This window comes from Thalassophryne amazonica, chromosome 4 (assembly GCF_902500255.1).
Source record: "Thalassophryne amazonica chromosome 4, fThaAma1.1, whole genome shotgun sequence".
Taxonomy (NCBI): Eukaryota; Metazoa; Chordata; class Actinopteri; order Batrachoidiformes; family Batrachoididae; genus Thalassophryne; species Thalassophryne amazonica.
The window spans coordinates 129,416,924-129,430,903 of NC_047106.1; the positions used below are offsets into that span (position 1 = coordinate 129,416,924).

At 40.1% G+C, this 13,980-nt stretch overlaps 1 protein-coding gene across 1 annotated transcript; it reads right to left on the bottom strand.

Annotated features, from left to right (window-relative positions):
* Nucleotides 1-1,589: 1,589 nt before the first annotated feature.
* On the bottom strand, nt 1,590-13,014 carry LOC117509296 (coiled-coil domain-containing protein 15-like). Its single transcript, XM_034168967.1, has 7 exons — nt 12,790-13,014; nt 8,393-8,545; nt 6,716-6,814; nt 5,426-5,532; nt 3,460-3,633; nt 2,527-2,675; nt 1,590-1,694 (listed from the first exon to the last, which is right to left on the bottom strand). Exons 1-7 carry the CDS (start codon nt 12,898-12,900, stop codon nt 1,630-1,632), a joined length of 858 nt encoding a protein of 285 aa, XP_034024858.1. The 5' UTR covers nt 12,901-13,014; the 3' UTR covers nt 1,590-1,629.
* Nucleotides 13,015-13,980: the final 966 nt, after the last annotated feature.

Sequence of the window (13,980 nt, forward strand, 5' to 3'; positions counted from 1 at the left end):
TTGAAGAAGGAAAAGGGTGGACTCGGTCTTCCCAATCTAAAGAATTATTACTTGGCAAGTCAGCTAAGACCATTGATGTGTCTTTGCTCTCCGTCTTACAAAGCAGGTTAGAAAGATATAGAGGGAATTTCAGCGGAAAGAGTACCTTTAATATCTGTCAGTGGATAAAGACAAGACGAGTTGATGGTACCACGAGTCAATGTTATACACCACGATGGATTGCTGGAAAGATAGTCAAAGTACTCAGCTGGTGTGCTTTTGACTCAGCTTTTAAACCAAACAAGATCGATGGGTGATTCAAAAGATGGATCTCCAAAGGTTTAACCATTTACTATACATTTATCCAAAGAAGGGTGATCCAGATTTTTGAGGAACTGCAGAGTCTCATGGGTTGGAAAGTGATTATTTCTACTGATATCTGCAGGTTTGAACCTATTCTGATCAAAATCTACGAGAAACCCAGGAAACTGTTGAGTCAGGATTTTTTGGTTTCTTTGTCTTTATTGAAATCAGGTTCATGCACTAAAGTTGGTTTTTGGCTACATAATGATATTCAATTGTCTAAACGGGGTGACACAGATTACATAAGGCTCAAGTAAGAGAAAGAAGGAAATCGCTCCATTTCAGTTGAAAGTTGGGAAAAGATACACATATTGCAATGGATGATGACCTCAAGCTCCAACACATGGAGGAAGTTGTGTTGGAAAAATGTGCGTTTTTTTGTAACTCCTGCCCAGAAAAAAATATCATGATAAAGGAGACACCTGCTGGACACTCCTTGGAACAAATAATGCAAATCACTTTTGTATTTTTTTTTTGGAGTTGTGGAGTGATCAGACCCTTCTGGGTGCAGCTTGGTGAGCACCTAAAGAACACCTTTACCACAGACATTCCTTGCAGTTGTGAAGCCCTGTACTTTGGAGACATAACATGACAACTGGCCTCTGAAAGACAGGAATCTGTTGGCAATTCTTTTGGCAGCAAGCAAAAAGACTATCACCAGGAAGTGGTTAAAACCAGAAGATCCCACAATTAAACAACGGATTGAAATTGTACAGAGCATTTACATTCTGGAGAGGTTGACATTTTCAATCAAGGGCCAAAGGGAATCTTTTTTCCAAGATTTCATCAAAATGGACAAAATATGTAAAACTTGTTCTCACTGTAACTTGAAGGCAGCCGTTTAGTGAGATTGTGTGCATTATGTAAACATTCATTCTGGCTCAGTTGTGAACATACACACTCTGAAGTGTCCTTTTCCTGATACAGGGATGACTGTGGTAAGCTTCCTCCTCCCGCTAAGCTGCTCTATTGTTTTTTTTATTTTTTTTATTTAAATTACTATTATTGTTTTCCATCATACAAAAACCTGGATTAGCAATAGAGCTGGTCATTCTATTGTAGCTGAAAAGGATATATTTTAACATTTGCTTCTCCAAATAAACAAAAAAATTTGAAGAAGAAAAAAAAGATACACACAGACACATCTACTTTTATAAGTTGGGGGTGAATTTGATTTGTCACTCTTGAGTTTTGCTGAATATTTTCTGTGGTACGTTCAAAAGGAAAAACACAAAGTTCTGTTGGAACAATACTTTATTAATAAACAAATCAGCTGTTCTCTGCTGGTCATCGACACTTTCGCCTGCTCTCTTCCAAGTTGACCATCAGCGAATGCAGCAGCCGCAGATACTCTGCAGGAAAGAAAAACATCCTGTTAGCTTCCTGATGTTCACACGATGACAAACAACAACTTCAGCGTCTGTCTGGTGTTCAAACACTGTTACACACTCGAACCAGGTGGTGATTTCACTTAGCCAAATGGGAAGTTGATTAGCCACATATCGTTTCAAAAAGAAAAAAAAAAAAAAAGGAACAGTCAAGATAGGTGATAAACTTTAATATAAACTGATTAAAAATGAAAAAGCTCAACAGCTCAGACACGTCTGTTGTGCTGTGAGTTGACTGTGTTCTGCTCTGGAGTCTGTGGGCTCCTCTGAGCCTCACTCACACTGATCTCTGTGGCTCTGTCATACATTCTGTGTGCTCACTGCACATTTACTACATTTGGGTTCATGTTCATTTGCTCGATGCAGATTAAAGTGGCCACATTTCTGTGTGGACATAAAACCCCATTATAGCAACAGAATGCAGATAAATAGTCTTCATTTTTGCCAACAGCACTGTCAGATTTTGTTTGAACCACATAGTTGGTGATTCACAGGGAAACTCAGCTCAGCACATCATGTGTTCATTCACTAGATGTAACACAGCGAGGCAGAGGGAGGTCCCTGAAGTTCTAACAGACTATTTCACTGCCTTCAACAAGAAGAAAATCAGTCGGTGTGTGAAGAGCTAAACTGAGGTGCTTGTTTCAGATTTTAAGGAAAATCCAAAAGTCTGAAATATTTGATGTGCGTTTGCTGCAGGAGTTTGTTTAGTTCAAAGATCTAACGTGAGTTATGTGTCGGTGTCCCAACATTTTCATGCTGCACTTAAACAGTAAAAGTGGACCTTCATTCCTACCTTGTGGATTGTGGTAGAACATGCAGTTATTTGCACATTTATCAGGATGGGACTCCCACAAGGAGGAGGTGCACAAACACAGAGGAGGCAGGTCCACCTTCTCCCGAGACAGACGCTCCAGAATCTCAGTCCTCAAAGCTTCATTAAACCTGCAGAAAGCCACAGACAGCTTCATTAGAGCAACAGACAGCTTGACTAAACCCACAAACAGCTGCAGACTTTTATCAGGTGTGAAAGTGTCTGGAGATAGTTTGTTCCAACTGCAAATAAAGAACAGGAACTGATTCTGTGTATCATAATATACATCTCACAGTGAAAGTCACCGACTGAGATCTTGTGGGATTTGAAACATCGACAGGGTGAACTGACTGCCGGCTGTGTTACGGAGTCTCGCCCTAAAGAATATCTGCCACAATGGGACTGTTAAGCTCTGATGTAACACGTCACGTGATAAATCAATCTGTTTCCGGGTCCAAACAAAACACTTATGGTTACGTAAATTGATGAAATTCATTTCATAAATGGTCGGTAGAGCTGCTACAGCGTCAGCAATCAAAAGAGAAAGGCCAGGGTAGGGGGCTACCTGATCAGTTGTAGCCACTTCTGTTTGTCATCGGCCGGGAATCTATAAAACAACAGCTCTGGTGATGTTTCTGACCTGTTGACTCGGTCGCACATCCAGGAACTCTGCCTGTGAGGTCTGAGCTTCAAAAGAAGCTCAGCGGATGCAGACGACCGACGACCACAAACAGCTGACAAAGAGCGCACTTTTTTTTGTTTGGATCCAGAAGTTGAAAATCTGGATTCATCAAGCTGTTCTGCTGTTAAATGTCTGTGGTTCCAAGTCACACAGCTTTTTTTGTTGTTTTTGTTTTTTAATCTTAAAAGTTGATTCTTCCTGTTTGTGTGTTTGAAAACTGAGGTATTTTTTACCTTTTTACTGCCCTCTTTCTGTCCTCTCTTTTCTTCCTCTCCAGCTGTGCAGCTCGTTCCTTTTCCTCTCGTTTAATTCTCTCTAAAATTAGAAGCTCTCTGTCATCTGGACGTGGAAGCGGCTGCAGCTTCCTTTCTTCCTGCAGCCTCCTCTGTTCTCTTTCTGCTTTCAACCTGCAGCAGACACACACACACACACACACACACACACACACACACACACACACACACACACACACACACACACACACACACACACACACACACACACACACACACACACCGTGTCACAAATGTTTGAGCAGCACGTTCAGCCTGTTTCACACGGCAAGATTTTAAAATTATCTGTAGGTTTCCAAAACCATCCACCTTTTTATAGAAACACTTTTGTGATCACGTCGTAACGTTTAAGGTAAAACAAGGTGGAGACAGTTAAGAAAACAGCAAATTGTTCTCCTGCTGAAAACGATTATATTTCACTGACTAACCACTGCTGCTCTTTTCTAATGAAGCATCATATTATAGAAAATGGTTTAACCTACACATTATTTAAATACTTTAGGATAAACAGATCTTAAGGGGACGTATACAGCTTTGTGGGGGGGGGGGGGTGTCTTTTTTTTTTTTTTTTTGGCGAAAGGTGACCTTTGTCGGCAGGAGTTTTTGGGGTTTTTTGGTGTCCCTGGATGCACTCTGGAGGGTTTTTGATGGCTCCTCTGCAGTCAACTGTGAATAGTCTTTCCAGTCTTAAAACACGTCACGTCTCATTTGTTCACTTTGGCCTCCAGCTGAGTAAAACCACTTTTATTGGATCTGTTATCCATTTTATTCCACTGTATTATTGTTGTGGCTTTTATTGCTTTGTATTATTTTTATTGTTGTGCCTATTTTACTATAAAACACTTTGGGAGGCCACTGGATGTGTAAATGTGTGATATAAATAAAGCTGACATCGACATCTTCTTTTGGCTGCAATTAGAAAAGACGAGGCAGATACGAGCCGTCGTGTCAGTAAGCGTTAGCCTACACAGCTAACCAGAGTGGCTCCATTCTCTCGCCTGCAAAACCGCCTCGACATGTTTGAGCTCCAGGTCATAAACAAACTGCAACACATGTCCACTTTTCCACCGTATCGTCACTTTTCCTTTGAATTTTCACTTTGTTTACATGTAATTTGCCCAAAAACCCATAGAAAATGCAGTGGTTTTTCCTGCAGAAGTCGAGAAAATACGTGATATGCGTTATATTTCACCCCTTTAGCGCCTGCCCCCAAACCAAACTGCGGTACCCAACTGGAACTGAAACTCACTCTCCAAACAGATCTGGATCAAAACGCTAAATTTGCGGTTTCCTTCAGTTTGAAATGCACAATGACATGTTTGAAAACAGAGTTTTCAAACTGATTATTACTCAGCTGCTGGATTGTTTTTGTGCACTTTAACATCAGAACATTCCAAAGTCAATTACATTCATTCAATTGGCCACGAATCACCATACAATGATGCACCAACTTGTTATTTGAGCATTACCGCCACCAACTATTCAGGCTGTGGAGCATACGGCTGTCAAAACTGATTCCACATGTCCAAATGACGCACTCCAACAAGACATGTGCATGACACTTGAAATTTAAAACTTTGATTTTCTTGACCAAAGGCCGTCATGAAATATGTAAATTTGACTGATTTTCCAAAGTGCACAAAGTCACACACACAAATGTTTTCTGGAGGAGTTAAATTCTCCTTGAAATTAAAGCGGAGCCCTGGAGTGTCCGTTAACAGCAGGAGGCGGTTAACATCTGAGTGTACAGGTCAAAGCTCCACTGGAACTAAGCCAAGGACATCTACAGCCAATCAGGGACCACCTGAGATGTGATGTCATAAAGCGCATGAATGAAATCACCTGATCCTGATCTGACCAACATCTGTGTGTGGGTGAGGAGGAGGAGGAGGTGACAGAACGTTACCTGTAGCCAGGGCTCTTCATGTGTTCCCTGTAGCGCTGCTCATCCTTCACCTTTTCCCGCTCGGCGTCCATAAAGAGCCGACGCTGTGTCACAAAGTGACACTGCCGCTGCACACAAAATCACACACAGATACCAGCACGTCATTACAGCACTGGGAGTGGGAGCAAAAGTAAGAGGACAGCTGTCTGCTCAGCTGAGTGTTGTTCTGTCGTTGTTTAATCAACTAGTGAGCAGATATGAGAGCTGTTTCCACGTCTCTTCTGATTTGGTCAAAGCAGTCAGGACTGTAAAGAAACATGGAACAGCAGCAGACTGTCCTCAAAAACTGAGGGAGCGTGCACGAGGGCCACAAATAAACCATTATTTTCATCATAAATTCAGCCAGAAAATAATCTTCTGATTAATCGATTAGCTGTTTGGTCCATAAAATGTCAAGAAAAGGTGAAAAATACTGATCAATGTTTTCCAGATCAATATCTTGTCCACAATCCAGACATGTTCAGTTTACCACCACCAACTGCTCCTCCCTGATCCACCAACACTGATCACACAACATTTAAGTCAGCGTCACTAGAAGCTGACGAGAACCTGCTGGTAGCTACAGCGGCTCAGATAACAGCAGCCTGACAGAACACAGGCCCACCTTCAGTTATCACCTTCTAATAAAATACTCTCCATGTCTCAGCAGACAGTTATGTCAATACTGACAGAATGCTGAAAAATGCATGAAGCTCCAACATGAATTTCAGGCTTTGTTCTGACGGCCAGTTCAAATTAGATTTAGTGAAACATCTGATTCTAATCTAATCTCACTAATTGACTCGCCACATGATATACTGTACAGTACAGGAAGTGATCAGATCCAATCTGTGTGTCTGTGTTGCAATCCTCATCAGCTGCCTTTTCCATATTGGTTACCATGGAAAAAAGTCACACAATGACAGTCACATGACCGCTGTCCATTGACAGACCTCCAAAACTCACAGGATATGGATTATATAATTATAAAAATAACCAAAACCTCGACTCCTTGTAACTGCACTATTCCACTGGGCTCCCTCTCATTCACACACATGCACTCAGTCTGCTGCTGCTAATAGTACAGCAGATAACTGTATGTTTCATAAGAATTGTTCAAACTGGTCACCAACTTGAATTTTCTAGTGGCCAGCAACTTTTTCCAAAAGAGCGGCCCTTAGAGAGGATTTGTACCAAATGTTATTCTTGCATCACCATTTGAACATTTCTTAGTTATCGACTGCTCCATAAGAAAAGATGACTGATGGATACCTGTCGTTTCTCTTCCTCCTGGTCGGCCACAGACCAGACCAGCGGTGAGTCACAGAGGCTGGAGCCACATGGTGACTGGTCCAGATCTCGCAGTGGCGTCTGAAACAAAGAGTCACATGACACAGCTGGCACTTTTCAAAATAGCTGGCAATTAATTTAGTCATCAATTAATGCAGTTCGAGTCATGGGACCTACAGAAAATCTTATTTTGCATTTGCAGTTACAATAAACACAATGGGCCTCATGTATCAACGTGTGTACGGCGAAATTTGAGCGTATATGGGGTGTACGCCAAAATGGCTGCACTACTTGGCATTTATCAATGTGGTCATTGGTGTATGCTGCGCTGAAAATATACACCAGGTCGAGAGGTGGTGTAAATTATACACCAAAATGAACCAGCACTGGAATCCACATAAAAATGAAAATGATCAACATGATAAACAGTGCCATTATACAAATCAATGCATATGTTACATAAATAACACTTTCTTGATTATACTACATAATAATTAATACAAATCCCGCTTTTGCAGGATTGCTGGTCTATGGAGCACGATCCGCGGCCACAGCGCTGACTGCAAAGAAAGCGCTGCTTGCCTTTTTCTCCAGAGCAGTGCTGAGTTTAACTTTATGTGGTGTGATCGTTTTAGACAATGAAATTGATAATTACAACTGTAGTTTTGTCATTCCCTTCGCCCGTGCTGCAATCAGGTTTTGTCTTCTCCATTCGTTTGTTACAATAAAATAAATAAAGAAATACATTTTAAAAATAAAGAAATCTGAAAAATTAGGTGTGTCTTATTAATTGAGCGAGCAAATATCCACATGTCAAGAATTACTGACATGTGAAAAGAGAATACAGTGGTCCCTCGCTATAACGCGGTTCACCTTTCGCGGCCTCGCAGTTTCGCAGATTTTTTTTGTCCAATTTTGCATGCTTTTTTTTTTTACAGTGCATTGTGGTCTGCGTGTCTGTTTATAAGAATCTTCTCGTCCAGAAAAAAAAAAGAAGAGCGCCAACAACTACTCATAACTGTGTTCTTCACTCGGAAAAAGACACCTGCAGCGAGGTGTGAGTGGAAAATGGCGCGGCGTCAGGACGAAGAGGCGCGATCTGTGAAATACTGGTCAGTCACTATTAATAATTTCTTATGTGTCCAACCTCGTAGGTTGATCGTTAAAATTTAATTCGTTAGTTCTAAAAGCCATCATAATTATTTATAGGAAAACTTTCTATTTTTATTTCTCAAACAAATGTTTGGGCCTGAAAACAGGTTGGTCTTATTTTTCTACTAAGGTTTGAACTTTGAGAGTGTTTACACACAAGAGAAAAGTGAGAAAATGTTCATGCCTGATTGAGAAAAGTGTATAAAGTGGTTTTAAAGGGTTTTTACAGCTTTAAAACATCTATAATTGTAAAAAATAACGCTGACTACTTCGCGGACTTCGCTTATTGCGGGCTATTTTTAGAACGTAACTCCCGCGATAAACGAGGGACCACTGTAACACTTTTTTGATTATACTGCAAAACAATTGATACGATGGCCGCTTTTGGCACTCTACTGGCACGCGTCGTGATTGGTTCAATGTGACAGAACAAATAATTTACTTGATGGAAATCAGTCTGCAGGTGGCGCTCTTGCACCCCTGTTCTTTCATCAGTGTTGTATTTACCTTTTGCTGTGCCGTTTGAAGCTGCCGCCTGTTGTTGCTGTTTTGTGTGTGCTGTGCCACACGGCGGCGCACTTCAATCTGAAAGCAGTGAAGTTTCTCTTCTTTCGTCCTCGTCTCTATTTCCAGCAGCTGTTCACTCTGCTGAGCCAGAACCTGAACTAACACAGGGAAAGTCTGGATTACTTCTGGAAAATCAGGACTGTCAAATCATGTGTGTGTGCAGCACTTCCGCCTGTCTGAAAGGACAGCGGTGCTATGATTAGCAAAGTCGCTCACATTCAGGTCACAGCAGGAGCGTCAAAGTGCATCAATGAATGTTGAAATAAAAACATTTACTGTCAGCTTCATCACAGTCAGCGCTCATTTTACTGCAAAAAGGTTCCTTTGTTTCAGCACAAGCTCTTCACATTTGATCCCGTCTAACTTACCATTTATCTTATGAAAAGCCACTTCGAACAGGACTTTGACCTTGAAAACTTTTTCCATGGAACAAATTTGTGGAATTACAAACTCGTGTTGGTGGAGGTTTGCGCTCTACGAGTGCGGTGCTCTAGTTTGTCTTTTTGTTTTCCAGACCTGACAGCTGTGTGTCTGGTCTGTTTACTGAGGAGCCACGCCCATCTAATGTTGAGATTTCTTATCCTGTGCTATTCAGTCACAACAAATATTACATTTCATCACCTCTCCATATAAAACTGATCTCAAGCCAAACAGAATGATGACAACAGATGACGGCTGAAGTTCATGTTGACGATTAAATCTAATATTTTGTCCAGTGGAGAGCTGACTCCCACACCACCTTTTGTGGATCACAGAAAATGCCACATAAAGCTGGACATTTACTTTACACAGTTTTACGTACAACCAATATGAATCTGAAGTTTTTTCCAGCCTTGTGGGTTATAAAGAAATCATTTTTAGCTGTTTTGTCATTTTATTTTGTGTGAACAATGAGGAGCATTAACTCAAATCAAATCAATTTTATTTATATAGCGCCAAATCACAACAGTCGCCCCAAGGCGCTTTATATTGTAAGGCAAAAGCCATACAATAATTACAGAAAAACCCAATGGTCAAAACGACCCCCTATGAGCAAGCACTTCGCAACAGTGGGAAGGAAAACTCCCTTTTAACAGGAAGAAACCTCCAACAGAACCAGGCTCAGGGAGGGGCAGTCTTCTGCTGGGACTGGTTGGGGCTGAGGGGAGACATTACATTGTCAGAGACACTGGTGTCCAAAGTGTTTCAGAAAGGGTCAACAGGCTGCAGGTTTTCTTTGTATCCATTGACTCCAGCAGGTGATTTTACTGATGAACTCATCACATCTGCTCAAAGTGATATTAATCAGTGAAATCACCTGCTGGAGTCAGTGACTACAAAGAAAACCTGCAGCCTGTTGGCCCTTTCTGGAATACTTTGGACACACACCACTGACATGGCAGACTGGCTTTCTGCCTGGTTGCCATCAAGAACCCAAAGCAGTTCTGTAGTGTGGCGGATGCAGTGACGTGCAGCACCAGAATCTGAACTGACCAATGACGTTTTGTCTCCAGTAACTGTTTTGTCAGGATGATCTCAGGGAAGCATCATGCAAACCTCTTAAAGTACCTGAAGATTATCAGTTTTATTTGATCAGGTGATTTCAAAAAGTATCTTTTATTTTGTGCAGCAGAGAGCTGACTGTCTGTCATTGGGTTGTTACAGTGACTACGTTTACATGCAGCCAATAACCCTTTCATAACCGGAATATTAGCAATAACCCGGTTGCACCCGGCCATGTAAACACCCACAAAAACCCAAATATCCTCATATTGTGTTTTTTAAAAACCTGAATATGACCGCTGGGTTACTCCTTTTCTAACCCGAATATCAGGTCATATAAACGCGCATTGGGATATCCCCATAGAAAGGAACATTATTTTGTGTTCTGCGCATGTCCTATCCACAAGGAATCTTGGTCTTTTGAGTAAGGCAACTACTTGTATGTGGCACGCGCAACCCACCGGACACCACAGAAGCACAGGTAAACAAGTATGGTGAAATCCAGACGCGGCAGCACAGCACCACACTTTTGGAGAGAGGAGGAAACCGAATACTTCATTAGTATCATGAAAGACATGAATATAATGTCTTTTATTGACGGTAGAAAGAGAAAGAAGAAACGGAAATGACGCATATTTGCGTCATGACGTTCTCCGTGCGTCTGGACGTTGTCCGTGCGTCACTGTTTAGATGGGATATTCCAAATGATACCAGTGACCATGTATACAGGAGTAACTCTGTCTGCTTAAGCATGTAAACGGGTTATTACCTCCGCCAAGGAGGTTATGTTTTCGGTCGTGTTTGTTTGTCTGTTTGTCAGCAGGATAACTCAAAACGTTTTGAACGGATTTTGATGAAATTTTGTGGAGTGGTTGGAAATGACAAGAGGAACAAGTGATTAAATTTTAGTGGTGATCCGGATCCCGATGCTAACGCGTTAGCATGTCTATGGCATTTTCAATGTTAAAAGTTAGCATTAAGCAGTTGCAGCTGTCATCACGTTCGGGTGCATTTGTTTTCAAATTGTAATATTTCTTAAATTTATTTTTGTTTATATAGTAATAACACTATGTAACAAATTTTTATTTTTGTTTTGTTCCTGGGTACACAGTGTGTTTTCCTAACCTGTTGTGCCTTAAATAAATAGAAAATAGCTGTTATTCCACAGAAACTTTGCTTCTGTGATCAGGACAATGATAGTTTGAAATTTGTCTGTTTTCAAGAATATTCTCGATTCACCTTCACTACTACTGAGTAGTCTTCTAGAATATTCTTTAACTGCTAGAACTGTCCAGAATTTTCTAGAATTTTCCAGAATTATCTAGAAATTTCAAGAAACTTTTAGAACTTTCTAGATGTTAAAAAAAATAAAATCAAAGTTTGTGCTGAAGGTAGTCATTTTTCCATAGACTTTAGACATAAGCAGTTAAAATATAAAACTTAGAAGCCAGGAACAAAAATTGTGTTACACAGTGTAATCTAATGATTATTATATACAATTTTAGAGAAAGAGATAAAAAGAAATTTTTTTGTCTGTCTGTCTGTCTGTCAGCAGGATAACTCAAAAAGTTTTGAACGGATTTTGATGAAATTTTGTGGAGTGGTTGGAAATGACAAGAGGAACAAGGAGTTTTTTAAAGGATTCTTCACCATTGCGGGATAGGGGGAATTTTGACATTCTAGTTTCTAACTCCAAATGAACAAGGCAGAAAAGCTTGAAAAAATTTAGGGTGTAACATAGTCAAATGTTCTATCAAACAACAAAGTTTGGTGATGATCGGATCCGGATTCCGGATCTGGTGATCCAGAATATGCAAAAAATATAGGGAAAATAGAAAATGTGTCAGTGTGAGGTGACAAATGAAGCTAGAGATGCACAACTAACACCAAATGGAGCTGCATCTGTACTGATTCAGTAATGGTGTCATCAGATTTGATGTAGCTTCAAATGTTATGGAGCTAGAGCCAGAAGAAAACCGCCATTACCGAAAAATCGTTTTTATACAATAACTTTGAACTAATAAAGACACAAAAGTGATTCCAAATTCTAGTGGTATGTTTTCATGGTCAAGGATGTCAAATATAAAGGAAAGAAAAGTGTATGTATCATAGTTTTGGTTGTAACACTGAACTGTTGAATAGATCACTGTGCCAAGGAGGGAATCTCTTTAGGGTCAGTGACCCTATGGCCTTGGCGGAGGTTTGCACTCTCTGAGTGCTTCTAGTTCCTAATGATTCAGAAACCTAAATATTGACCCTAACCCGAATATTAATGGCATGTAAACGTAGTTTGTGGCTCACAGAAAATGATATTTTACCGTTACTATTTCACCTAAAACTGAAATGTGGCACCAGCATCTAATTTACAGCCACAACTACATATAATTTACTTGTTTTTCATGAGTGAAATCTGTAAACTAATCATGTTATCACAAATGTATCATTTTGAAATGATACGTCTGGGGTCGAAGCAAATGTCATAGTTTGTTTGTGTCCAAACCCCAAACCAGAAAAAGTTGGGATGATACAGAAAATGCAAATTAAGTTATAAATACATAAATAAATAATGCCGTGATTTTTAACATTTGACTTCTGTTTCATTGCAGACAGCATGAACTCAAAATATGTAAAATTACGTCCCTGCAGTTCATTGTTAAAACATTATTATGGGATATTTTGGTGTAAAAGACACCATTCTGAAATAACTGAGAATATAAAAAAATATTATTTCAAATATCATTCAGTGTGAACTGAAGCACTAAAACCCTCAAGTAGAATGAAGCAGCAGCTCTGAACAGTTAACACAAGAGGACGAACCCTAAAGCTGGTTCTGGACGGAAACATGGGAGACTTACAAACGGGTCCTCCTGCAGGTCCGGTCCTCTTTCCACCCAGACTCGCAGCGCCTGAACCGGCTGGCTCCTGCTGCCCAGAACGACTTGTTGCTTCACACGGACGGACCTCATGACGAACGAAGCTTTCTGCTGCTGCTCGAAGACTGATTCAGACGAATGAAACACTGTTCAACGACTGCCACAGCGATGCGTCCAAAAGTCTGAAGGTTTGTCAGCTCACAGCTTCCCTGCTTCAGTCTAGTTCTTCTTCCTCTTGTTTTTTCTTCCTTTGTGGCGTTAAACAGCATGTGAACGTAAAGCAGATCATACGTCATCATGACGCAAACAAACAAAGCCCCCTCCTTCATGACACTAACCACGTAACATATAGCGTCTACAAAAAACAACACGTGACCGGAAGTTGTTTTCTTTCCGCTTTTTCAAAATAAAAAAGTTAAACTTTAAATTATTAAAAACAATTTAATACATTTAATTGTTCTCTAACTGTGAATTAGGCACAGATAAAAAAAAAACTTTGTAGGAGTTTTTATACTCTCATAATGAGGACATTTGTGATTTAAATGGGATAATGTTCTTGAACGGTATTAGGAATTTTTTTTTGTACTGTGCATTCTATAAAGACGACTCATTTACTTTTAGGTAGTATGCTGGCAAAAGTGCAGACACTGATGACATTTTGCATGAAGTTTTTGTTCCCTGTGTCACTAAAAGCAGTGTTTGATCCATGAACTATAAATAATACAGGACAGTCTCATCTTCATCATTGTATATTCAAAATTGTATCGTTAACTGACCTTTAGAAGTAAATGCATGTATGTGCTCGGTGTGCGTGGCCTAATAGCGGCTTTCTGTGTGCACTACTTGCTGCTAGGGCTGCAACAAATGATTATTTGGATCATCGATGAATCTGATGGGGTTTCGACACGATTAATCGATTAATCGGATTAGCGGGGAATTTTTTTAAAAATGTGCCAGGGAAACAATTTTTCTTTCCTTCCATCACTTTATTTAACAACAGAACATTATTTGAAAACTTAAAATACTTGAAAATCAACAAATTGTCAAATGTCCCTTGGCTGTTGAAATATAAAATAATAAAGAATAAAACAGTTTATAATAAAGAACAAAAATAACTATTTCAAATAGCAATGCTTTATCAAAGTGCTGAGTTGCCCTAAAACAACATTGAAA